General features: G+C 36.7%; 1 protein-coding gene across 2 annotated transcripts; it reads right to left on the bottom strand.

Annotated features, from left to right (window-relative positions):
• Positions 1-999: 999 nt before the first annotated feature.
• Positions 1000-13334, bottom strand: LOC130959045 (E3 ubiquitin-protein ligase UPL4). 2 transcript variants are annotated; one of them, XM_057885259.1, is made up of 18 exons: positions 13143-13334; positions 11821-12487; positions 11598-11708; positions 11320-11436; positions 11044-11202; positions 10778-10939; positions 7298-7450; positions 7095-7216; positions 5855-7007; positions 5646-5720; positions 3557-4783; positions 3199-3426; positions 3006-3110; positions 2199-2279; positions 2029-2097; positions 1785-1913; positions 1604-1687; positions 1000-1488 (listed from the first exon to the last, which is right to left on the bottom strand). In XM_057885259.1, the coding sequence occupies exons 2-18, from the start codon at positions 12451-12453 to the stop codon at positions 1423-1425; spliced, it is 4674 nt and encodes a 1557-aa protein (XP_057741242.1). In that variant the 5' UTR covers positions 12454-12487; positions 13143-13334; the 3' UTR covers positions 1000-1422. The 2 variants fall into 2 exon arrangements, with proteins under 2 accessions (XP_057741242.1, XP_057741241.1); XM_057885258.1 differs by having other exon boundaries at positions 2029-2100.
• Between the last annotated feature and the right edge of the window lie 13492 nt (positions 13335-26826).

Below are 26826 nucleotides of genomic sequence, written 5' to 3' on the forward strand. Positions count from 1 at the left end.
ATTGCCGACTTTATCATTGTGTATATAGAGCAAGTATGTATATAGAGAATAATAGTAAGAAAAAAATAGTATTTGATATAATGAGGGGATATAACAAAATATAAATTAATAATTTTAAAAAAAATAATAAAATTAAGAATAATTTAAAAGATTAAATATAAAATTAAAACAAAAATTATCAATTAAAATTATATATAAAAAGATAAAGAGTGTTTTTAATATAAATTTTTATCTCTGTTTTAAATTAAGTATTATTAAAAATAAATAAATAAACTTAATAACATTTATAAATAGTTAATTGTAAATAATATTTTTAATTTTTTATTTTGATTTTATTACACATAATAACAACATAATTTGTTTAATATCTTATTTAATTTAAATTTATAAATTTTATACATTCTAAAAGTTAAATAATTTATAAAATTTTTATTTTTATTTTTAAATATTTTTTATTCTTAATGTTTAAATTATTTTATCAAATTTATAATTTTAAAAATAAAATTATGAAAATTAATCTTTTAAAAATAATAAAAAAACGACAGAAGAGATACTATAGTGCCTGTTGAACTGCTAGTTATATTATAACATACTTATATAAATAGTGTATTTTCCACGTTATAAAATTCTAGGAGGATAAATTTTTTCATGCAAGAGTTTTACATAGCAACCTAATAAACAAAGATATAACCTAATTTAAATCTCATTGATTAAACCATATATAAAATCTTCAGATGATAAGTGTGCTGGACGAGGCTCTTAAGATGAAAGAAATGAGCAATACTGGTACATTCTTAAATCTCAACAAGTGAGCAAAAATTAAACTACATCTTCATTTAAGCTCAAGTAATCTACCCATGATCCCACCCCAAAGTAAGATTCTCCCAATCCAAAATTGCAAATGGAATTTAAGGGAGGCGACAGAGGGGGAGAGAAAAACGACAGAAACAAGTTTCACTAATAACTGAATCAACAGAACAATAGCAAATCTAGCCAGAGTAAAGATAGCAAGCTGTTATCATTGCATTTAAAAGTCTATCCATAATAAAGGTTCCTGTACAAAAAAAAAAAATGATAATAAAACTGTACTAAAATATCAAAGCATAACCAACGAAACCAACCAACCGACCATGACAAGTGCCCTCCATCTCTGTACAGGCGACACATGTCAATCATATTCTAACTCTATCAGCAGGCATTTTATGTACACACCCCCAACAATTGTAGTCAGTGAAGAAACACAGCAGCTCCTTCATGTCCAAGTAAACTAATTGAGACACACCACTACCAGTAAAGTAAGCTCATTGAGATCACTGCCAGCAAGTAACTCATTGAGATCCTTTATCTACATTACTACCAATTAACCTAATAATTACAGCTTCAGAATTCCAAGTACCAGATCCAAACCCAAGATAACGGATTTTATGAGAGGTGGAACGATCCTTGACCCTCTGTAATGGCATACAAGAGCTTCTCTTTCATCCTTTCCTGAAATTGAATCGAGTGTGGGGAAAAAAAAGTTAGGCTCAAAAGTAATAACAACGTTTGCAGAAACTTATTTGATGTTTGTTTGTTATTGTGAGTTTCAAAGAGTGAAAGGTACTTTTGATGAGTATGGAGGTAGCTTAAGATAATTTGCACAAGTCATCACACTAGGTAGGTCCGAGTCTGCTCGGTTGCTACAATGCTGCAAGGAAAATACTCAAAAGGGTGTAAGTAGACCAAAAAAACATGTGGAGAGTGAAACCTGCATACTGAAAAATAGCGGTACAGTTTTTACACACCTTTCGAACAATGGTTAACTTTGGATTGAGAGATGCCAATCCTCCAGGAGGAAGCCGTGGTGCACCAGTCACAAATTGCAAAAAGGATCGACGCTGTTCATGATCAAACTCTTGGATAATTTCCAGCAACTGAATCCAAAGAATTAGGCAGTTTATGAGATTCAACAAAAGGAAAAGAATAGGGAAAAAAGAAAGAAAATCAGAACATAATATCAAAAGGAATCAAAAGTGCGGAAGTGCTTACATTAACAATGGGAGGACTGCTAGCAGTGTATCCATGATCAAATTTAATGTGATCAGCGAGCTCATTTATCTGCTACCAACACATTATTTCAATTCAGTTTTTCCCTTTGAATTGCTTTTATAAGGGCAGAGCAAAATTAAACATGAACCAAGAAAGAAATTAATACATACAGCCCAACAATCATGCTCTCCACAAAGTATGCGCTCGAGCTCTTGTTCATTAAAAATCTTAAGATGTTCGACAGAGAAAACCTGGAAGTTGAAAATATGAATTTTAAACAGTATCCTAAATAAAACCAAAATATTCAGTACACTGTTAGTGGTTGCCTGCTCTGAAGAGTGAAGACAGACAAAGAATGGATTAGAAGACATAAAACCTATTTTGGACTTCATATAATAAATTAAATAAAGGTAGCAATTAAGCAGTCTTGTCATCAGACGTCTCTCTCCAAGCTCTAACTGTTGATTTGCTGTTTATTTTAGCATTTATAAATCATAAAGAGAATATGGGCACTGAAGTATGCATAACAAAATATTGAAGCCAACCTCAGACACAAAGCAACGCAAGAAATTTTACTGCTATGTACAATGACTCTACGAACATGTTTGCCAACTATTGTAAAACCTCTATATATTAGGGGGGAAAACTGTTGTACAATTAAGGTCTCATGATCAGATGAGATCATGAGATGAGTCCAATTTGAGAACTAGATGAGATTAAAACAAAATCTTAATTTAAGGGATTTATGTATGTTTGTTTCAGGGCCAGATACACTTGGTTGATTATGTAAAAATCCTCAATTCTCCCGAGATTTTTTCTTCTCTTTATGATGCAATTGACTACAGCTTTTAAATAGTGACAGTAACTATGCACAACGAAGAAGGTTCTTTTTTTAAACAGTAGAGCATTCAATAAATAGCTAGCTAGCTAGAAAATATTCAAGTATTATCAAGACAGAGTGAGCAGTGGTACAATACCTGGTTAAAGCCAGATTTAAAAGCTTCCACTTGTCTTGAAATTCCAGACCTCACAGTTGCATCGACAACAAGCGAAACATAATTCTCCAGGTTTGTCAAGTTTACCTACAACAGAAGAATATTTGACATTAGTATTCTGCCAATGCAAGGATGGAAGACACTTGAACTGTAAAAATACTGAGCCATGTCTAACCATGGTGTGATCATGCCCTGAAGCAAGAACTATGTCAGGATACCCAGGAAGCGAGAAATCAAGACAGAGATCCTCAATTCTGGTCTCCCGGAAGCTTAATCCATATTCCAATTCATTCCCTCCATTGAAATATTCCAGGAATTTTTTCCGGTTAATGAGTGCTTGAAACTCTTGCAACACCCTACCAAGCCCCGGATCAAGTGACTGGATGTCATAGAGAGAAAGTTCCTAAAGTGACATATCCATAAGCAAATAGAGAAACTTAGTTAGTAATAAGCAACATCATTATCTATCTAGCTATTCGTTGGTGGGTGGAGAGCTCCTTTGAGGTTCATTAATTGCATCCAGAGTTGCTTACCTTTCCAAGTACAAGTTTATAGAAGGCTTTAGAGAAGTGGAGATCTAAGACCCTTCCATCTTGAAGTGCTTTAGCAATAACTTGGCCTAAAAGGAAAAACTTCTTAGTTACTTCGGAGAACTGTATGCCATTAGATGTATCAAGTGTTGATGACCACGGTCGAGGAAACAATCCATAAAGAGAATTGATTCCCATTTCCTCAACCTGTAAATTTGACTTGAGGGCAAAGGAACAAGGATCATCTCTCCACATGCCCAGCCCAGATTTCTGTAGCTCACGGCATACCAAGGTATAAAATTCCAATGTTGGTCCAAGGCCAGTGCCCACTTCTTCATCATATTCTACTTCAAGAACCACTTTATTGCGCGCATGTTGGTCCATCATTTGAGCAGCAGACTCAAGAATCCGGTTACGATAAACTAAAATCTTCTTTCGAGGCAATCCACCAAGACTTGGTCGTCTGTCACTTTCTGCTCCAGAGGAGTTGTAAGACATATGGGGTTGGATCTGGGGCTGGCCAAACGCTTTCATTTTGAAGTACTTGCATCTAGCCTCAAAACTAAACAGAAAAGGACATGAAGTTATTAACTGATTACACCATGATGGCATACTACCAGGACAGATAGCCAAAGAGTCCCTCATCTGTGTTTCCAGCTTCTCTGTCAACTTACTGCTCACAAAGTCATTTTGTGGGACACTAGGAACTGATATGTTCAGGCTATCTAGGTTATCAACTTTCCCTTCAGCAAAAGCACAAATTCTCTCACGAGACATAAGGTGAAACATGAATCTGTTCATGCTCTCCAAGCATTTAAGAAGAAATAGAACATCATAAGTTGGACTTGGCCTATGGAGATCGGAAACAAGTTCACAAGAGAAGATGTCTGAGAAGAAAGGTGTCTGCTGATAATAAGCTAAAACTTCATCATGAGATAAATCCTGAGGTGAAGGCAGACACTCTGTAGGCAATATGTCCTTGGATTCCACAGCCTTTCTATACGCTATTATATGTACTTGACTCCACAATTTTGAACCAGAAGAACAGTCATTTTGTTTTACTATTTGGTGAAGAATTGCCTGATAGAGAGTCAATTGGTGATCCAGATACTGTTCATCAAGGTAAAAATTGAGTTTTTGAGCAGCTTCGTTGCTACAAGATGCAAGATGCTGCCTTGCCAATTTTGAGTCTGGTTCTGCATTGGATTGCAGTTCCTTCTCTACAGATCCCTGTTAGGATATGGGAACAAAAATTTAGTAAGTAAAGACAATAACATATAAAAGAGATTCATAATCAAGATGAAAAAGAAATTTAAAACTCTGGAATTTAGAGGTAGAGTTTTTATAACAGCATCATAACTACTAAACTTTACTTGAGAATAGCACATAGTATGTACACAAGCAAATCCTTCTCTTACCCTATCCCCACCTATTGGAATGCGCTCAATCTAATCCACTCCTCCTATTGTAGCTTTTACAAGTCTAATAATCACATAATACAATCACCTAGTTTGGAATTCTACCATTTTTTTATATATACTACACAACTTCCTTTCTAATGCATTTATATTTGTTTATGTTCTGTGTAGTGTGTTGACTCATCTATTGCAGCATCTTCATCTCTGCAACTTCCTTTCCCCTTCCAACACACAGTGGTCAATGTAACATAATATTTTCAGGTTTTATAGTTATCCAGTAAAAGTGTATCCTTTAAACTTGATTGGTACTTTCCTATCATAGAGAACAACCACACTACTACTCAATTTTATCAAGCTGGCATGAATCCTTTACATCTCCTATTTCCCTGTTACTTGGGATTATTGACCAAGTTACTTACATTGCATGACTTGTTGGATTATATAATCTCCAGAATAATACTAACCCATCTTTAAAAAAATCTCAAAGTGCTCGTCAGTGATCAGAATTTATAACACGTAAATATGTTCGGTTTTAAAGAATGATATACTAATCCATAAAATGATATACTTTTAGAAGATGAATAAAGAACAATGGTCTAGTACAACTTTAAACTTATTTTTGGGCAAATAACCAAAAGTGTTTTGCATTATTAACTAACTAATATGATTACAACCTGAGTTCCAGAGGAAGATGATTCTCCAGCATTCACTTTGGCTGTTTCATCCGGATGTGATAACTTTGGTTCTCCCTTCAAAACAAGTATAGTTACAACATAAAAAGGAGAGCTAATTAATAAACAAGCCTCAATCACCAACTTTATATAAATAAACACAGAAGTAGGCTGCATTGTAATAAATCAATAAGCTTAGTTAGAAATACAACCTGTGTTTCAGGGAGATCTGTTGACATGTCACCAGGCCCCAAAATTACTGGAATTTCAGCTGGACAGGAACTTGCATTTGATGTTGATTGAAGGGGTGGACTTTCTGGTTGCAACACTACGTGGCTTGATACTGATTTTTCTTGCTTTCTGCTTTTCTTGCTGACCTTGGGCCAAAGATATCCTTCAATGCTATGCAAAGAAGAAAAAGGGTCAACTGTAAGAAAATCTTCAGTACAGTCATTCAGCCAAGTCTCACCCTCTGCCCTGACAAAACGAACTTTCAGGCTAGGATAAGGAATGGAACATCCACTAGGAACAGCAGCATATGAATGTCTCAGTTTTGGTCCATTGCTTAGAACAATGGGGAATGCCTCCAATGAAGTCAATGCATTCTGCAGGTTCCTGATTAATATTGGAAGGGCTGTGTCACTAGAAAAAGGTTGAGAACCTTGTAAACATACCCTTGCCAGGGCCTCGAATCGTTTTTCTATGGCAGCATAGTTACCACCAACAATTCCTTTTCCATCATTTTCACTCACATAATGACCCTGAGATAAATAATTGACAAGTGATCTCACAACTCCACTCTCAATAAACTCAAAAGTAGAGACCTGTTCCTTGCCGGTAAGCTTGTCCATAATCTGAGACAATAATATACTGTTAACCTTCTCTTCATTCTGAGCACAAACACTGTTGTCAGCAGACATGCTCAATAAATCATTAGAGTATGCTCTTAGTTGCTGCAAAATATCAGTCAATCCTTTCTCAGAATCATATAATTCCGGTGCTAAGTATTTTGTTTTTATATTCTGTGCAAGATTATGAACAGAGTCCTTGTCAAGTTTGCAGTGTCCACCTTCTGAAGGAGTAGGAGATTGGCTAGTCGAAAATGCATAGCATAGGCACCTCAGAGCTTCTCTAGAAGTAAACTTTTGACTGGAATCCACTGACAACTGAATCCCACTATATACTGGATACATCAATTGCGTAGATCTTTCTGGTGTTAAGAGTGCATCAATAGCAAAAAAGACACCTTCCTTTATAAACAACTTTAAGAAAATATCTGAAAAGTTCTGAAGGATGGTCTCCGAAATTTGTAAGGCTAACATTAGCATATGGTGATCCTTTCGAGTGAACACTCCAGCCAAAAAACTGCCAGATTAAGCAGGAGAAAAATCAGTACCTTTAACAAAATCAATTTCTGACTGCAAGTCTAAGGATGAGACAGGTCTACTTCACCTTGAAATACTGGATTTCTTAAGCAATTCAACAAGCATATCAGATTTACTCAGAGTAATTATCTTGTACATAACTGATAGACATCCGTGGCAAACATATAAACTCGCACCAGAATTAAACACCTGTTCAGGAAGTAAGAATCATTGCAGTGCAATTAAATAAAGTAAAATAATTTTAACTATTCACAAGAAAACAAAACTAACCTGGATCAACATGGGAATCACATCAGTCCCTAGTTTTTGGAGGAGATCTGGGTGATTAGCTAGAAAGGATTCCTTGTCTTGCACTTGTTGATCATTCTCATCTTTTGTAATGCCAGGGAGAAGTTCATTTAACAATTTCAGTACTTCATACACCTAACAGGTCAGCAATTTATAAGAAAAACGTTTCACAGGTCATTTATGAGAAAGCTCACAAATCATACAAACATGAATTGATTCGACTATTAAAAAGAAATCTTCCCTTCCCTTCTACAAGCTTACTAGGGTCTTTTACAAACTTTTTCCTCGAATAACAAACCACCTATGGCAAGATTCCTAGTCTTTCCCATAATAAATGCTACACAGAATTTGTTTACTTATTTATTGTGGATAAAAACAACCTGGAAATTTTAATCTAATGTAATATTTTTTAATCATGTATGTATCAATATTTCCAAAAAAAATTACTGAATAAATGTCAACAAACCTGGAAATTTTAATCTGATGTAATATTTTTTTAATAATGTATACATCAATGTTTCCAAAAAATTTACTGAATAAATGTCAATAACAGATTCCTATAAAATTAGTAAGTTAAATTCTGAAAACTTTTATGCCGTAGGCATAATATAACTCAGAGAATAAATAGAATATTTATATCATTCTATTACTAGATCATCTTATAAAATAACAATGTACCAATGCAAGCAATTGAAACTGGTCTTTTAGAGAATCACTCACTGGACCCATGTTACATACCCTGGAGAGAGAGAGAGAGAGAATGCTGAGTCAGCAGCAAAGGCAGCCAAAAAAGGGAAGAAAATAATCCCTTTACCTTATCATTATTCTAGAAGAAGCAATAAAGAAAAGGAAGGAATAATAGGGCAGGAAAATGTGTAATCATAAGTGACAATAATTGATGATTGGATTAGTCAGATGAGAGAATCAGGGAGGCGTAATCGTAGGAGCTGAATCCTAATTATGATAATTAATTTGAGGGAAGGCAATAAAAGGAGGAGCTGATTAGGTGAGAGGTAGGAAAAGATTTGGAAAAGCCTAGGAGAGAAGAGGACTCTCGAAATTCCTCTATTATCTTTTACGGTTCTATTGTATTTCTGTATTTCCATTAAAATAAATACCAGTGTAACAACTGGTATGAGAGCACCGATCTTAGGTGTTCTGTGCATGGTTTCCATGCGAGCTGCCATGGAGTCAAGGTTGGAAGTCTTGGAGAAGCAAATGGAGGAGATGAGGGAGGCCCAGAATCGTTCGCTGGAAGCTCAAAACCGATCGTTTAAACTCTTATCCACCAACCTGCTAAGACAGGTGAGGGAAATGTTTTTGCAACACCATGACCAGGGACGAAACGGGGCTGGAGGGAGAAATGGGGGAGATGGAGAAGGTTCAGAAGGCAGAGGCGGCAACAATAACGAAGGTGAAACAGAGCAGAGGAGATTTGAGCCTACTAGGAAGCTTGACATTCCCATCTTCTCGGGAGATGATGCAAATGGCTGGCTGGTGAAGATGGAAAGATATTTTCGTGTCACCCAGGTGGCTCTGGCAGAAAGGATGAACTTTGTCACTCTTGCTTTGGAGGGAGAGGCTCTCGCATGGATGGAGTGGTTGGAAGAATACACACCATTTCAGACATGGAGACGATTCAAGGAGGACTTATTGAAAGGTTTTCAACCTGGAGCTGCTCTCAACCCCATGGCTCCGTTACTAGAGGTGAAACAAGTGGAGGACGTCGCTCAGTATAGGCGAGAGTTTGAGGCTGCAGCATGAACGCAGAGAAACCTGGGAACAAAGGCTCTCATGTGCATCTTTGCCAATGGACTCAAAAAGGAAATTCAGGCAGAGTTGGAGGTGGCTCAGTTCGATAATTTACCAGCTTTAATGGATAGAGCCACGGCTATTGAATGGAGAAATCAAGCATGAAAGGAGACCGGGGTTGACCCTAACGGCAAGAGGGTGGAGGGGTTGCCGGAAGGGAGCGGATCAGGCGGATCAAGTTCGGTGTGAGCTAGATTTGGATTTTTCAAAAATTCTAGTTTGGCGAAGTACAACACCCACACGGCAGCAGCGAATCGAGGGGCGAGATTGGATCCAACACAAACAGAGGCACCCCTACTCCTCGTACAGGCCTTACCACCAGTTCGAACGGAGGCAGCAGGGCTTCTCATTCGCAGATGACTCGTAACAGTGGCACACGGCGGCTCTCGAACGAAGAGTGGGCAGAGAGACAGAGGAAAGGGTTGTGCTCCAGATGTGGAGAGAAGTGGGGACCTGATCATAGGTGCTCCATGAAGCACTATCAAATCATACTCCTAGGAGAAGATGCTGAAGAGGAGGCAGAAGGAGATGTAGGGATTAACCAAGAGGCCCATGCAGGGGAACCTGAACGGGAAGAGCTGCAACTGTCATCATACAGCTGCAATTCAAGAAACCTTTCCTTCCGTCCACCTTGCGGACAAGGTGATGCTTCAAGGGGAAGGTATTGTTACATACCCTAGAGAGAGAGAGAGAGAGAATGCTGAGGCAGCAGCAAAGGCAGCCAAAAAAGGGAAGAAAATAATCCCTTTACCTTATCATTATTCTAGAAGAAGCAATAAATAAAAGGGAGGAATAATAGGGCACGAGAAATGTGTAATCATAAGTGACAATAATTGATGATTGGATTAGTCAGATGAGAGAATCAGGGAGGCGTAATCGTAGGAGTCGAATGCTAATTATGATAATTAATTTGAGGGAAGGCAATAAAAGGAGGAGCTGATTAGGTGAGAGGTAGGAAAAGATTTGGAAAGGCCTAGGCTAGGAGAGAAGAGGACTCTCGAAATTCCTCTTTTATCTTTTACAGTTCTATTGTATTTCTGTATTTCCATTAAAATAAATACTAGTGTAACAACCCACCAAACATATTAGAAAAATATACATCCACCAAAAAAAAAAAGAAACGTGGACATTTGTCAGATGAAAAACCATTCAAGTGCCTGTATTTAACAACCTGCGCTTTTAGTAGTGTTGGATCATAGCAAATTCAATACCATATTCCATAGGCTTGGTACTACATGAATTGAAGATGATCAAAAGAAATTTGAATAACAAAATTTTCAAACAGCATAAAGTGATCCATCAATTGGCCTAAAATAAACTTCCAATTGTCAAATTGCATCATTCTAGATAAAATTTACACTAAATTTTCTTACAAACTGTAGGCATGTTGGACCGCAAGCGATTACACTGTGTGCCAGCATCTGGGTCATTTTCTTGTAGTTATTATTAGTATTTTCTCACTTCTTAGAAGAGAAAGGATATCTTTAGGGGCTTCATATCAAACAAGTATATTATTTAATTATTAATAATGGAAAAACTACAAATGCATATGCCAAAATCTTCAATTTTGAGAACAGCAAATTAATTGGTCTATAGTGCAATATACCGGCAGAAGATAAAAAATAATAAAGCCAAATATAAGCCTCAAACCTGATTACAATGTCCAACAATTACATGTGATGTTGGCAATCCATGTGAGAGGTCAGATGTAGCTAATATATCTCTCAATATGCTGCTAATATTAAGCTCATATGAAGTCCTGAAGGCTAAAACTGAACCAGAAGCAAGTTTCACAAGCATTCCTATCAGTCCCTGGCAAGCAAAATAACAAATAGATAACATCAAAGTTCATAAAGAAAAAAATGGAGAATCATAGAATATATTAAAAAATTAAAAGAATGTTCAAAGTTGCTTACATTATAAATTAATTTAGATAGGGTCGTCCGCCCATTTATACTTAAGAGATGTGTGACCTGCTGAATCAATCCATGTTGACAAAGTTCATCCAACATTTCAGGGGACTGAGCTACTCGCTCCACAATTTTAATCAAGCAGGTAGCAACATTTTCAACCAGCTGAGGAAGTACATTTTCCAGTCAGTAAATATAATAGAAAGATGAAACTCACAACATATAACAATCTGGTCAGAGTAAAGGACAATGTTCTGATTTCTGAAGACCATTCATTGGTACCTGCCTATCCTCATACTGAAGAAGATTGCATAATATTGGGACAGCCTCCATGAAAGGTGAAGGGCTTTCTGAAGGAAGCTTCTTACATATGTTCACCACAGTACACAGAGCCACTCTCTGATGACAGGAGAAAAGAGAAATGAAAATCATGAGAAAAAATAAAAATCTTCACTCCTCTAATTAATTAAAATCATAAAATACATATTTTATTTATGGAAAAAAGGGGGTAAATGGTCATCACTCATGAAGACCATGCCACATTGTGTTAAAAGGCTTACCTGTATGCTCGTCGAAAAGAAGTCAATATAATTGAGGACGGCCATGATCGCCCCAGCCTGTAAGCAAGCAAGTGGTTGCTCTCGCGAAATTTTCTCCAATGCTTGGAGACACTACATTAAATACAACACCAATAAACCTTATATTCCTTTCTTCTATAAAAAAATGATGACAGTAAAAAAGGTGCAAACTTTACAAATGAGAAACAAATAAACAAACAATTACTTGTTCAGCTACATCTTGATACTCAATAGCCAACAATCTTTGACATAATGCAGGAACAGCATCATGGCGAACAAGAAAAGCGGCTGACCGAGGGTACAGATCACATATATAAGTGATGGCCCTTATAGCAAACAACATTATATCTGGATTGCTCTCATGCTTCGCCAGCTTTACAAGTAGCGGTGATAACAAGTCCGAAGTCATGCTGGAGAGTGAACCTTCTGTACAAAACGACAAAACTTCACAAAGTTCAGTAAGTACAGCTAACTGACCGGAAGGTTCAGTTTGTCCACTCAAGCTTGATATAATGCTTTTAAATTTCCCATGATCACTTGACATTCTCCGCCTCTGATAGTCACGGAGACTACTATGATGCTGATCCATTTCATCCGAGTCACACGAACCATAAGCCGAATCTTTCTCATGCTCTCCCTCTGATCGGCTTGAAGCCGATGCAGACGAAGAAGTGTCCATGTCATGATCATGGGCCTCCAATGTCGAGTGGGTTGAATTCATATGGGTTTGCACTGAGGAATTTGAAGAACTAGGTCTAAAATCCAGTGAACTGCATGCCCGCTTATCCGCAGGAAGTTCATCCACCATTTCTGGACGCTTTTGCCCTCGACTTTCCATTAGTTGCTATTATTCCCAATGGAATCAGAATCCTCTGCAATGTAATACACAATAATCATATCAATTTCATTGATCTCCATAAATTCTTAAACCATAATTAGTGAAATTAAGTCTGAATCGTTAGTAAACACATTTATTGCATCATGTCAGAGAGAAAACTATATTGTTGGTTCATAAATCCAATCAAGAACAAACAAAATCTTGCTGTTTTCACAGCTTCATTCAATTATAGATAGCACAAGTGGCCTGAAGTACTCATCCAAAATTCTTAAAAACAATCAATCAAAAAGTAGGATGATTAATTTTTAGCAAAAGAAAAAGTGGTGATGGTGCAATTGGTTTAGCTATCGGTGTTGATGATGCACTTTTACGAACATTAAAACATCACAAGCCACCTTGTTTCTCACCATGTAAATCGCATTAGCAACAAACAATTAAATCGATTCAAAATTTGACAAAAACCAGAAACCTAAGACCAAAACAACAGATTCACATGTACATGAAAGACAAAAACACAAACAAAAATTTAACCATAGAAGCCAAACCAAACAATTTTATCAATCATCAGACGAACACAAATACACAATGAGAGCAAGAAGAACACGATCAGTGGAAGAACACAATCATGGAAGTTTTCGAATACTCAAAACGCAAGTTTCAATTGTCGTTTCATTCTCAGGTTGAAGTACCTAGTTTGCAGTTCTTAATCGGTCTTCGAGAGAAAGTCGAAGACCCAGTTTTTATATGAACGAAAAAGGGAAAACAAAAGAGAAGCCAATATTGTGTGTTGATTTTTAAAGCCAACGCTTTCTTCTTCTTTGTTGTTCTTCGCCGAAATTGCTTCTTCTGAGAAAGAGCCACAGAGAGAGAGAGAGAGAGAGAGAGAGAGAGAGAGAGAGAGAGAAGAATAACAATATTAATATGAGATTGAATTAATCGTTAAGATAAATACGGTAACGACGTTGATGATTATTAAAAAATTCAACTTCTAAAAATTAAATTGAATTAAAAGAAGAAAAGGTAATTGAAGAAAACCAGAGAAGAGGGTGATTGCAAACAAAAGCTTGCAACTTGGATTGCAACATAGAGCGGTGAAAGTGTAAATGCTTATATGTAGATGTAGGTGATTAATTTTTTTTTTTTTTTTGGTTTATCTAAACGTATCCCCCAACCCGACAGGTTAAAGATTAATCCGCCGCAGATATAAGCTCCATTTAAGGGTATGTCGCTGGCCAATGGATTGCTACATGCACAAGGCGGAGTTCGAACTCCTGACACTTGCTTAAGCGGACGAGTGAGCTGACCACTCGACCAACCCAAGTTGATTAGGTGATTAATTATATATCAACTTATTGTGATTATTAATATTTTTTGGCAGTTGGACTATACATCCAAGTAATTTTTTAACTAAGTCCATCTAAGCAGCTTCAAAATAAAAAAAATTTCAATCTTATTAAATGAAACGTGTATACACGCGCGAACTCCCTTCCCCCCAACGTTACCATTCGCACTTAAATATGAAACAACGTTCATTTTTTACTGTCGAAACCATTACTGAAAATTTTTAAATTTCTCTCAAAATCTCTCAAACCTCGTTCGTGTTCTCTGCGGAAACTGCTACTACTCCAGAATCGCATCAAACTTTTGAAAAAAAGAAGAAAAAACAAACAAAAACAAGAATAGAGATTCCCAAAGTATGAGAAAAACTATTGTTATTATGTTTATTTAATTTTGCGCAAAACTCGTGTTTCTCCTTGTTCGATTTAAAGTTTAGTGAATTGAGTTGGTGCATTTAGTAGATCAACTTATTTTTATTCCATTTTTCTCCATAAATAGGGTATACGCATGGACATGTGTTGTTATTTGCTTTCTGTGATATATAACTCGGTTCAATGTAGTTGGTGATTTACATTCACTTGATTGTTAAGTGTTCATTTGAGTTCATTTGCATACAAAAATATTTTAGAGTTGGTGATTTACGAATGGAAATATGTTTATCACATTTTATTCAAATATGAAAGGAGTTTGGTTCATTAGAGTTGGTGATTTAGATTCACTTGATTGTTAAGTGTTTAGTAGAGTTCTTTTGCATGCAGAAATATTTTTCTTACTGATTGAATGTTTATCATGTTTTATTCAAATATAAATGGAGTTCAGTTCATTGGAGTTGGTGATTTACATTTACTTGATTGTTAAGTGTTCAGTTAAGTTCTTTTGCATGCAGAAATATTTTTCTTACTGATTGAATGTTTATCACGTTTTATTCAAACATGAAAGGAATTCGGTTCATTGGAGTTGGTGATTTAGATTCACTTGAGTTCATTTGCATGCAGAAAATATTTTTCTCGCTGATTGAATGTTTATCACGTTTTATTCAATCACTCCTTATGCCTGATTTATTTTTTATATCCTTGTCAAGGATTAATAATATCCCAGATGAAGGTTTATACTGGGGCAGAATCCTTAATGGAGGATGGAGAGGGAGTTGAAGCAGAATATATCAAGTTCAATGGTCAACGAACAAGATTAACAAAATAGAAACAGAGTGATTCATGCATCTGAAATCATAAGACTCCTCAAGTCACCTGCTGCTTTCTCAAGTTCTTTTTGTAAATTCACATCTGGCGATATAGATAATAAATAGGTGTAGTTTTCTTTACTCGTTGTAATTAGCACTAATTTGTTTAACTTGTTTAAAAAAACAAACACTTCTTCTTTAATGTATATATATGAATATTAATGTAAACGTTAATGTTTATATATCAAACATTAAGAATTCCAAAAGCACAAATAAACCAAAAATAATAGACCAAATGAACCGAAAAAGTGCATATATCACTATTGCAGAAAGCTAATTTGGAAAAAATGTTTATATCAGTATCAATTTCAGAAACACCTAAACCTTTTGACATAATAAAATAAAATGACTATTCAATAAACAAAGAAGTGACTATTCAATAAAGAATTTCAGAAAGCTAATTTCAAAAACAAAAAAGTGATTATTCAATAAAGATTAACATCAATAAAAAATTAACCCTCCTATCATTTCAATGAACCAAAAATTGCTCATACAAGAATGAAAATTTATGTTAATAAAAATTGAAACTCCTATAATCTTCGCTGGGATAATTCATATCATGTGCATTGTAAAGACTGGAGTTTGACTGAAGCATTGATCCACCGTCGAAAAGGTTCAACTGCAAAAGACAAAATAAATCATATATTATCAAAATGCACAAATGAAAAAACCGGCAAGTTTAGAATAATTTTGTAGAACTTTCCAACTTCTTATAGTGTCATGAAAATTATACCAACCTTTGGGATAAATTGTTTATCCACAACACACTTGGTCTGCACAATGAATAGAACACATTATTAAAATGAAATCATTGTATAGTATTAAATGAACGGAACATTGACCATTACATAAATTCAAATTCGAACAACTGTCTGCTAAAGAACCGAATACATTATTAAGTATTCAATTTCAGAAACACCTAAACTCTTTGACATAACAAAATAAAATGACTATTCAATAAACAAAGAAGCGACTATTCAATAAAAAATTTCAGAAAGCTAATTTCAAAAATAAAAAAGTGACTATTCAATAAAGATTAACATCAATCAAAAATTAACCCTCCTATAATTTTAATGAACCAAAAATTGCTCATACATGAATGAAAATTTATGTTAATAAAAATTGAAACTCCTATAATCCTCTCTGGGATAATTCATATCATGTGCATCGTAAAGACTGGAGTTTGAGTGAAGCATTGATCCACCGTCTAAAAGGTTCAACTGCAAAAGACAATAAATCATATATTATCAAAATGTACAAATGAAAAATCAGCAAATTTGGAATAATTTTTGTATAACTTTCCAACTTCTTATAGTGTCATGAAAATTATACCAACCTTTGGGACAAATTGTTCATCCACAACACACTTGGTCTGCATAATGAATAAAGCACATTATTAAAATGAAATCATTGTATAGTACTAAATGAACGGAACATTGACCATTACATAAATTCAAATTCGAACAACTGTCTGCTAAAGAACCAAATACATTATTAAAGCAAAATAATTGTATAGTACAAAATAAACGAAACATTATCCCTTCAAATTCGAACAACTGTCTACATAATAAATCGAACATGTTATTAAAGTGAAACCATTGTATAGTACTAAATAAATGGAACATTATCCATTATATAAATTCAAATTCGAACATTGTATATATATAAAATCAAATTCGATAGACCTGCATCTAGAATTCAGAGATTGCATTCCATTCAATTCAATTCAATTCAATCCAAATCAGAACACCTGCGTCTAGAATTTAGCAATTGCATTCAATTCAATTCAATAATAAAAATATTGTCCGCTTGATTCGGTTCAGAAGAATAATCCAAATCGCTCTCATTCAACTGATTTGAAATTGAATCATTCATTGTTTTGATAGCCTATTGACGATTGGATTTTTGATGGTATAGAATTTTACAAATGAATTCTCGTTGCAAGTATAGTTTCTAAACCAATCAATAATCCTTTCATACAAAAAGTTGTTTGTCACTAGTACAAACCCCTAAAATTTATAAACCGAAGTATTCAAACCTCGGGTCGTTCTCCCTAGGATTTACAATAAAGTGTCTTGTTATTGGTGGTGAGTTATTTTGGGGTTTTAGATGAGAAACATGAATAGTAAATGGTAAGAAAACTTTATTAACAAAATGGTCTTGGCAAGATTTGGTTGTCAAGGGTCTTCATCATTATCACTAGCCACAAGTATGGTAGTTGCAAGGATTAATCCCACTTAGTCATCCTTAAATCAATTAACAAAGGAAAGTCAAGTGAGTTACATCAATCCTAGTCCATAAGTCCTAGATTTCCACTAATTGGATTAATGAAGGCTGGAGTTAATGGCTATCAACTAGCAATCAATTGGACACTAGTGACTCAAGAAATCCTAAGTTACCTTCTCAAGCCAAGAACATAAAATTCTAGTCTAACATTCTTCCAAGCATTTCATCAAACACTTGGAAGGCACAAAAGGAAAGTATAGTAAATCACAACAAGAAAGAATTCTAACAACAATTGAATACAAAGAATTAACAACAACAATCAAGGAACTCACAATTATCATGAATTACCTCAAATTGCATTATTGAAAGAAAACAAAAGAACAACACTAGATCCACAACAAAATGAAGAATTGCAAGAATTAAAGTACATAACTAGAGAGAGAGAGAAGAGAAGAGTAAGAATTGATAAGGGAAAAGTAAATCAAAGCATGAATTAAACCTAGACCTAAGAGGAGAGATTAACCTAAACCTAATCCTAATTCTAGAGAGAAGTGAGAGCTTCTCTCTCTAGAAACTATCTCTAACTACTAAACTAATGATCTCTAATTAGTCTATGGATGTGAATGTGTTAATGTCATGTATGTCATGTCAATCCCCCTTCAATCCTTGGCTCTATATGCATTTTGGTGCCAAAGTTGGTTGCTGAAACCTTCCAAAAATCGCCAGGCACGTGTTGCCTTAATGAAGTCATGTGCAATCATCGGCGCGTGCGCGCATGGTACGCGTGCGCGTCCCTGGCTAATTCTGCGATGTGCGCGCGAGCGCCTTGTGCGCGTACGCGTGCTTGGCCGGATTCAATTCTTTGGCTTTTTATGCTTCTCTCCACTTGTATGCTTCCTTCCTTGCTTCCTTTGATCCATGCCTAGCCTATTTCATCCTGAGATTACTAACAAACACATCAAGGCATCTTATGGAATCAAAAGAGGAAATAGAATTCATCAAGATAAGGCTTAAAAAACATGTTTTTACACTTAGGCACAAATACGGGAGAGATAACAAAACCATGCTAATTTATAGGCTAAATGTGACAAAAGGTTATCAAAATACTCTAAATTCAATACAAGACAAAGCCTCAAATTGGGGTTTGTCAACCTCCCCACACTTAAGCATTAGCATGTCCTCATGCTAAAATAAGAAGGAACTAAGGGTTATGACATTTATTTGAATGTAACTAAACTATGTGAATCCTATCTAAATGCAACTACCTAAAGCAATTGGAAATGCTTAGTTCAAACAAATCAACTCCCAAGAACATGTGTAAGTACAAGAGCTAGGCAATAGGAATTAAGTCCAAACCACAATTGTATTGAATTATCAAAAGGAGTTCAACTTGCAAGAATATAGATAATATGGGTGAATACATGTGATTGAACTTTTGAACCCTCACCGGATGTGTATCCGCTCTATTCACTCAAGTGTTTAAGGGTTAATTCACTCAATTCTCTTCTAATCATGTTTTCCAAAATTTGATTTTCTTCTAACAATCAACACTTATTCAATGCATGCATACATTCATCATGAGGTCTTTCATTTAGGTTGTAATGGGATTAGGGTCAAGGTGGGATCATTTATGGTTAAGTAAGCTAGGATTTGAATCTTTGATTAGCATAGACTTCCCCACCTAACTATATAATGACCTATACAAGTTCAAACTACTCTAACTACCCATTCTTCACTTTTTCTTACATACTCATGCATTCTTATTTGATTCATAACACCTATGCATTGATTCCTTTTATTGACTTCACTTTGGGACATTTTGTCCCCTCTTTCTTATATATTTTTTTTTCATCATCATATTTTTTTTCTTTATTTTTTTTTTCATTCATTTTTCTTTTCTTTATATACCTTTTTTTTTCTTTTTCTTTTTCTTCTTTCACACTACATACAAGAACATCAATGCATAAGGTCTTTTCATTTAATCAATACATGAATATGTACCCAATTCCTAAACATGAAAATGTACCACCCCTTTTATCCTATCCAATGTTCCCAAGCCTCACCAACTTGAATAAAAAGCACTCTCACTAGCCTAGGCTAATCAAAGATCCAAACAAGGACTTTTCATTGGTTTTTCCGCCTTGGGCTTGTAATGAGCTAAATTGAGAATAAGTTGGTTAAGCATAGGCTCAAAATTGGCTAACAAAGGAATACAAAAGGGTTGGCCATTTGGGTAAGTGGCTAATGAAGTGATGGCCTCAATCACATAAATGCATAAATACAAGAAATAAATGGATATATAGAATCAAGCAAATCAAGGATCACAATCATAAAAAGAGAGCAATTTCACACAAGAATGGAAAATAAGTGGTTATAAAATGTAACCACATCAATAGGCTCAAGTCTCACAAGCTTGTGTTCTTAGTTCAATACATGCTTCACAAGGTATTAAATTCAAGCAAGTTTCACCAAAAATTTTCTTTCAACCAATTGGGTTAATGCCCTATATTTAAACTTCTTGAAAAGTCTCAATGTTTGACTAAGCATTGTTGTGATTGAAAGGTTCAAAAATTTTCTTAGTTCACCCTTTCTTTTTTCACTTAAAACCAATATATTATGCAAAAAGGGTGACTAAGTATTTGCAATTCAAAGTATGATTTCTAATCACAACTACAAACTAAAAACAAAGATAAACAAAATGTATGAAGAAGAATCCAACTAAAAGTATGGAATCTATCATCCAAAACATCTAAAAAATATCCAAAAAGCATCAAAATATCTAAAATCCAAAATAAGCAATAAAAGTATCCAAAGCAATTATTTTTTTCCATATTATTTTTTTCTTTTCTTTTTTCTTTTTCTCATTTTCCCTTTTTTTTATATACAAGAATATCAATGCATAAGGTTTTACATTTGATCAATACATGAGTATGTACCCAATTCCCAATAATTTCAATAAAAATACAAAACTACCCTTTTATTCACCCAATGTCCCAAGGTTCCCACACTTGAATGATACTCACACACTCTTAGCCTAAGCTAATCAAAGATCCAAATAAGGACATTTATTGTTTTTTCGCTTTAAGGCTTGTAATGTGCTAAAATTAAGAACAAGCGGGCTAATCGTAGGCTCAAATTGGCTAACAAAGGAATATAAAAGGTAAGGCTATTTGGGTAAGTAAGCTCAATGAAATGATGACCTTAATCATATAAATGCATGAATACACAAAATAATGGACATAAAGAATCAAACAAATCAAAGATTACAATCATAGAAAGAGAATAATGCCCACAAGAAGGAAAATAAGTGGTTATAAGATGTAACCACGCCATTAGGCTCAAATCTCACTTGCTTGTGTTCTTAGCTCAAAAACATGATCCACAATATATATATATATATATATATATATATATATATATATATATATATATATATATATATATATATATATATATATATATATATATATATTTCAGGCAAGTTCTATGAAAAGTTTTTACTCAAATCAATTAAGGTGCCCTATAGATAGAAATCTTGAAAATTTTCATTATTTTGACTAAGCTTATTGTGTATATATATGCAATAAGAATCCTAAAAACCTAAAATGAAATGCAAAAGTGTTGGGATTAGAAGTTTGTCACCCAAAATCGCCGATTGGTCGGACGACCTCCCCACACTTAAAAGTCTGCACCGTCCTCGGTGCATACAAAGAAGAGCAGGGTGGACGGGTTGTTGCAATTGATGAGCTCCTTCAAAAGGTTGTGCGGATGACTTGTTTGTTGCCCCATTTAAAGCTATTTATTTCGCCCTCCTTGGTGGCCAACCTAAAAGGGGAGGAAAGAAGAATGACAATTAGGCCTACAACAAAGATATTAAAACAAGTAGAACATAGGAGGGGGCTAATGCCAAATAAAGGGATGGTACTCTACTACATGGTAGCTACAACATGTAGAGGAGGAAACAATAAGAGAAAATGGCATATCAATGATACTTGATGCAAGAGTAAGGTCAAAACATGAAGAGTGTATGGCACATCAAGTTCACATAAGAAGAAGTGGGTCATGAAAGACAATATGAGGTCATATCAATGCACAAAGACATAAGAGTCATACAAGATGAAGCATTGATTTAAAAGTTTCATCACCCAACAATATCAAACAAGTCAAGAAGCACCAAAATAATGCAAGAATTTCTCAACAATTGAGTGTAAGAATCTAACACCATTATTGAAAATGACTAAAAAAAATGAAAACATACTACAAAAACTAAATGAAAATGGGAAGAGTAGAAGTATGCGAATGTGATAAGCAAAAGAAAATGGAAGGGGAGAAAAAACTCTTTTCTTTTTTTTTTTTTACCGACGCGTGCGCGTCATGCGTGCTTACGCGTCGATGTGCATATTAGTTGAAGGACGCGTACGCGCCAGGTGCGCGCACGCGTGCATCGAGTTAGGCCGGAGGCATAGTGTCGGCCCAAGTCTGGCACAACTCTCGGGTAAAAGTATCGGGGGTGCAGATTGTGCAATCGACGCGCGCGCGCACAGTGTGCGTGCGCGCGCATTGCGAATTTAAGATCATTTGCGCGTACGCGCCAGGTGCGCGCACGCGTGCATAGGCTTGTGCCTTAGGCCCAATGTTGCATAGTGCAGGCCTAACTCTCGGGTTTTTGGCTGAAGGTAGAATTTTTGCATCCACGCGTACGCGTATAGTGCGCGTCCGCGTGGATGGTCGAAAAATGCTCAGGTGTGCGTACGCGTCATGTGCGCGCACGCGTGGATGGTGTTCTGTTTTTCAAAAAATATTTTTCTAAGTTCTTACACCAATCCAAGCCTTTCAATCCTCCAAACAGCTACCAAAATGCCCTAGAACCTTATTCAACATACTATACTACTAACTAAACTTGATAAAACAATAAAAACAAGAAATTAAACTAATTCTACTAATATTTACAAAAGATAAAAATGAAAATGAGAATCTACCTATAATGGCAACTCAATTCACTTATTAACAAACTAAAAGAGTATGGAAAGAGTTTACCATGGTGGGGTGTCTCCCACCAAGCACTTTTATTTATTGTCCTTAAGTTAGACTTATGGGGAGCTTCTTTTCAAGGTGGCTTGTGCTTGTATTCATCTTGGAACTCCCACCAATGCTTGGTTCTCCATTGTGCCCCAAGATTTCTCATGGATTGAGCCAAGTGTTGATGGAGTTCTTCACAAGCTTGGGGCTCCCAAAGTTGATCCTCTTCTTGTGATCCGGGGTCCCACACTTTATCTTCACACCCGTTTTGAAGTTGATCATCATTATTGGTCCACCCGGGTGGTGAGTAAGGTGAATTCTCTATGAAGTGCCCAACAATCCTTCTAGACCCATCTATTTGAGCACTACTCCATCCTTTATATCTCATGTTTGATGCATCAACCATAATGAGCCTTGGTTTGCAACGCCCACCACAAAACCTTTTTCGCTTACGCTTCATCCCACAAACTTCCCTAAGTTGGCCATCCGTTTCAAGCAAACCATATTCAAGTGGGATAATAAAGCTAATAGAAATGAATTTCACCCACTCAAATGAAGGTGTAGATGGCAACCTAGGCAAAGATGCTTCCAAAGATCTTGGCAAAGCATAGCCAACCCTCGTTCTTCTATTTCTAGGGACTTCTACCTCTTCACAAGATCTCTTAATCTCAATCCTTTGTTCAATAATTTTATCTAAACCTTTTCCTTTACTCAAATCATAATAGGGAGGGTGAGAAAAATTTACCTCCTCAACGCTTTCAAATCCAACCGGAGAAGGTTCTTCATGCTCAAAGGATTCTTCACCACTAAGACTTGATGCTTGATCTTCATCACCAAGGGAACTCAATGCTTTCTCTATCCCATCCAAGTCTTCATATGGAATATGCCTTGGAAGGTGTGCACTTTCCTCCCTAGCATCAATTTCAATCATCTTGGAGGGGTTTTCTTCAACTTTATGTTCCCATGGAGGCTCCGCATCTCCTAAGTCTTCTACCACTTCTTCCTTGTCTTCAACAATTAAAGCTTCCTCCAATTGTTCCAATAAAAAGCAACTTCCTTCATTTCCCACCGGAGTTTCCAATCTCTCCTTCATGCTATGTTCTTCATTTGATTCTCCACATGTAGCCGTGGGAGTTCCTTGAGTGTTCAAGCATTGGGAGGCTAATTGATTTGCTACCGCATCCAAGGCGGCCATAAAATTTTGCACATCCCTTTTCATCTCTTCTTGCCCTTGAACAAGAACACTAAGGGTTTCATCCATTAGAGATTGGGGTGGTAGGAAGGATTCATTATTTTGGGGGAAGGGTTCATAGTAGGAAGGTGGTTCTTCTTGGTAGAGTTGTGGTGGTTCAATGTTTTCCATTCTTTCCACTTGTTGCACAACACACTCCATGGTTACTTGAAATTGATCCAATACTTCCTTGAGATGATCCTTTGACTCTTGTTCCTCTTGGATAATATGATTAGGATCATGTGGCTCTTGGATCAATGGATATGAGTATTCTTCCATGGGAGGTTGTGGTGGAAAGTAGTATTCATCTTGTGGTTGAAAATTTTCGTATATTGGAGGTGGTTCATCTTGGTAATAATATGGAGGGGGTGGCTCTTGAAAATGTTGATGTTGGGATGGTGGTGGTTCTATGTGTGGTGCATATGGCTCATATGGTTGTTGGAATGGTGGATATGGATTAGGATCATATGAAGGTGGTTGGTGAAAAGAGGCTTGTGAGTGTGGTTGGGGGCCATGTTGAGGAGGGGGTTCATAAGCATATGGTGGTGGCTCTTGAAAGTCACAAGGAGATTCACCATAGCCATTGGATTGACATGCATAAAAAAATGGCTCTTCTTCATAGTGCATTGGTGGAGGTTGTTGCCATGAAAATTGATCATATGCATATGGCTCCTCCCACCTTTGATTGTCCCATCCTTGATGCATCTCTTCATTGAAGTTCTCATCACCTACAACATAGTTGTAATCACACTCATAGCCAAAATGAGAATTCATGATAGCGAGAGAGGGCAAAAATAAAAAATAGTAACAAATAAAGAGAGCAAACTAAAAACTAACAAAGAAGCAAAAAGCAAACATATTTACAATATTCACATATATACAATAACCAATAACACGACACCATTGCAATTCCCCGGCAACGGCGCCATTTTGACGATTGGATTATTGTTGGTTTAGAAACTATACTTGCAACGAGAATTCATTTGTGAAATTCTAAACCGTCAAAAATCTAATCGTCAACAACGATAGGCTCTGGCTCTGACTGTGACTGTGGGACCGGCTCCTCCTGAGTCAGTGGCTGCTCTGTGGTGTCAGGGGCATCCTGCTGAATCGGTGCCTCCGCATCCTCCTCCTGATGATCCTGCTCATCGGAGGCCGGAGAGTCGGGGAGCGGAGGTAGCTCAGCACCCAAAGAGATAAGTGCCTGGTCCATCCGATCTAAACGGCGTCTAACATGGCGTCGCTCGCGCTCTAGGAATCGGAATAGACGCTGAACCAGGAGATAAGTAGGCTCAGGGGCAGCTGTAGAATTAGTAGATGAAGAAGGAGCTGCAGCTGTAGAGGATGATGGGGCAGCTGTAGGGGCTGATGGTGAGGGTGTCCCAATGACAGCTCTAGCCCGAGAGCGGCGTCTCGCAGGTGGCCTCTCGTGCACCCAACCACCCCAGGGGATAGTAACCTCCCTGTCATCAGCATCAGGGGGTGGTGGTCGCACATCATCGTCCAGCCATGGGACCTCAGCTAGGGCCGCCATACTCATGACCAAGGTAGGAAATGGGAGTAGGCCACGAATATGCGCCCGCCACATACACTGTCGGATAAGCCTAGGGAAAGAGACCTCCTTCCCTTCCATCACACACCCAATCAGTAGAAGCATCTCCATAGGAATCTCAGAGAAGTGGGTGGTGGGAAGGACATAGCAAGCGAATATCATCTGCCAAGTCTTGGCCTCACGAGTCAGATGAGTAAAGAGCATCCCTTTCGGCTTGGTGTTGTTGGCATCCATAACCCATGTGGCATCTGGTAACCCAATAACAGTCCGGAGTGCCTCATAATCGAAGGTCATGCTGTGTATGGCCAAATCAGCCTGCTGATGGGCACACAGCTCATCCGGGACATGCCGACACTGTAGCGCCTCCTCAATCGCAGTCTCAGTAATCATAATCTCCCTACCCCTCACCTGAACCGAATCCAAAGTTGGGTGGAAGAAGTTGCAGTAGAATTCCTTCACCCAAGATATGTTGATATCACCCAATTCCCGGTCAACAAAGTCAATGCCCAAATCAAGGATCCGACCGGTAATGGACCGTCTCACATCATTAGGTAGAAGTAACTTCTTCTCAATGTTTAGCTTTGTGGTTCGATATCTAGAAAACCGGAGCTCACAGTATAGGTTGGGGAATTTGTCCGGGTTGGTGGAAGGCAATAACTGGTTTTCTTTTTCCTCATCATTCAATGGGTTCTTAGCATAATGCTTGTAGATGGAAGAAATGGAGGGGGTAGAGTGTTTTCTCTTCTTGGAGGCAGTGGCTATGGCTTTGCCTTTATCCGACATCCTGAAAAAAATATGATAGAATATATAAAACATGTAGCATGTAGCAAAGAAGGCATGTTCAGGATACCATTATCAAAGAATAATCATGATGTTGCAACGAATATGCAAAAGTGAACAAGTAACCATAGGTGAACAAATGAACCAAAAACTGTAATCCTTATTAGGACAGCATTATTTATTTAAAAGGCAATAATGTCATCAAAGTGTAAAAGAATGGTTAAAGAATGTTAAAGAGGGGTGGAAGATAATTGGTTAAAGAAGTTAGTGAGTTAGAAAAGTAGGTTAGGAAGATGATGACATGTTTGCGCAATTTAAAAAAAAAAGATTGTGGTTCATGTTCACAATGAATAATGCAAATCCGGGAAGTTAAAAAGGAAACGGAATTTTGCCCAAAATTGAATTAAAGACCAAAATGAACTATTTTCCTTGAAAATCGGGCAGCATTCCGGCTTAAAATTGGACGTTCCCGGATAGCAAATTATCACAATTAGCATAGAAACAACATCAAGTACGTATAGCCACAGAGGTATAGTGTTCAGGCAACAAGAAATGCATAAGAACAGTCCAAAAGCAGCATACAACTTCCAAATAAACAGACAGCAAGTAAGCACATACGGAGCACTTATCAGGCCTAGAATCCTCTATCCAGCCCTAGCTACCTAACCGCAATTATTTCTATCTAACCTAACATGCAAAGTTCTAAGTCTAACTAACTAACATGCAATTACAGTAATTAGACATAAACGAACAGTAAAAAGGAAAAACAGAAAAAGACAACAAAAAGTGGAGCGGGAACCTGGGAGTAGAGAAGAACTAAGAATTGAAAGGGAACTGGGGAGTGGAATAGGGCCAGGAGCTGCGGAGACAGGAACTGGCACCGCCGTGAACGGTGGCCGGAAAGACGAGCGGCGGCGGGGTGATTGGACGAATGAGGAACTGAGAGGGGGTCGGTGACGGTGGAAGAGGGTAGTGATAGAAGAATGT

Source organism: Arachis stenosperma, chromosome 2 (genome assembly GCF_014773155.1).
Source record: "Arachis stenosperma cultivar V10309 chromosome 2, arast.V10309.gnm1.PFL2, whole genome shotgun sequence".
Taxonomy (NCBI): domain Eukaryota; kingdom Viridiplantae; phylum Streptophyta; class Magnoliopsida; order Fabales; family Fabaceae; genus Arachis; species Arachis stenosperma.

Excerpts from the sequence above, each read along its gene's own strand:
- LOC130959045 (XM_057885258.1), bottom strand. The coding sequence starts at position 12,453 with ATGGAAAGTCGAGGGCAAAAGCGTCCAGAAATGGTGGATGAACTTCCT. Across the intron at positions 11,437-11,597 it reads TCTTTTCGACGAGCATACAG|AGAGTGGCTCTGTGTACTGT; the intron begins GTAAGCCTTTTA and ends TCCTGTCATCAG. Across the intron at positions 7,451-10,777 it reads TTGTTGGACATTGTAATCAG|GTGTATGAAGTACTGAAATT; the intron begins GTTTGAGGCTTA and ends CTGACCTGTTAG.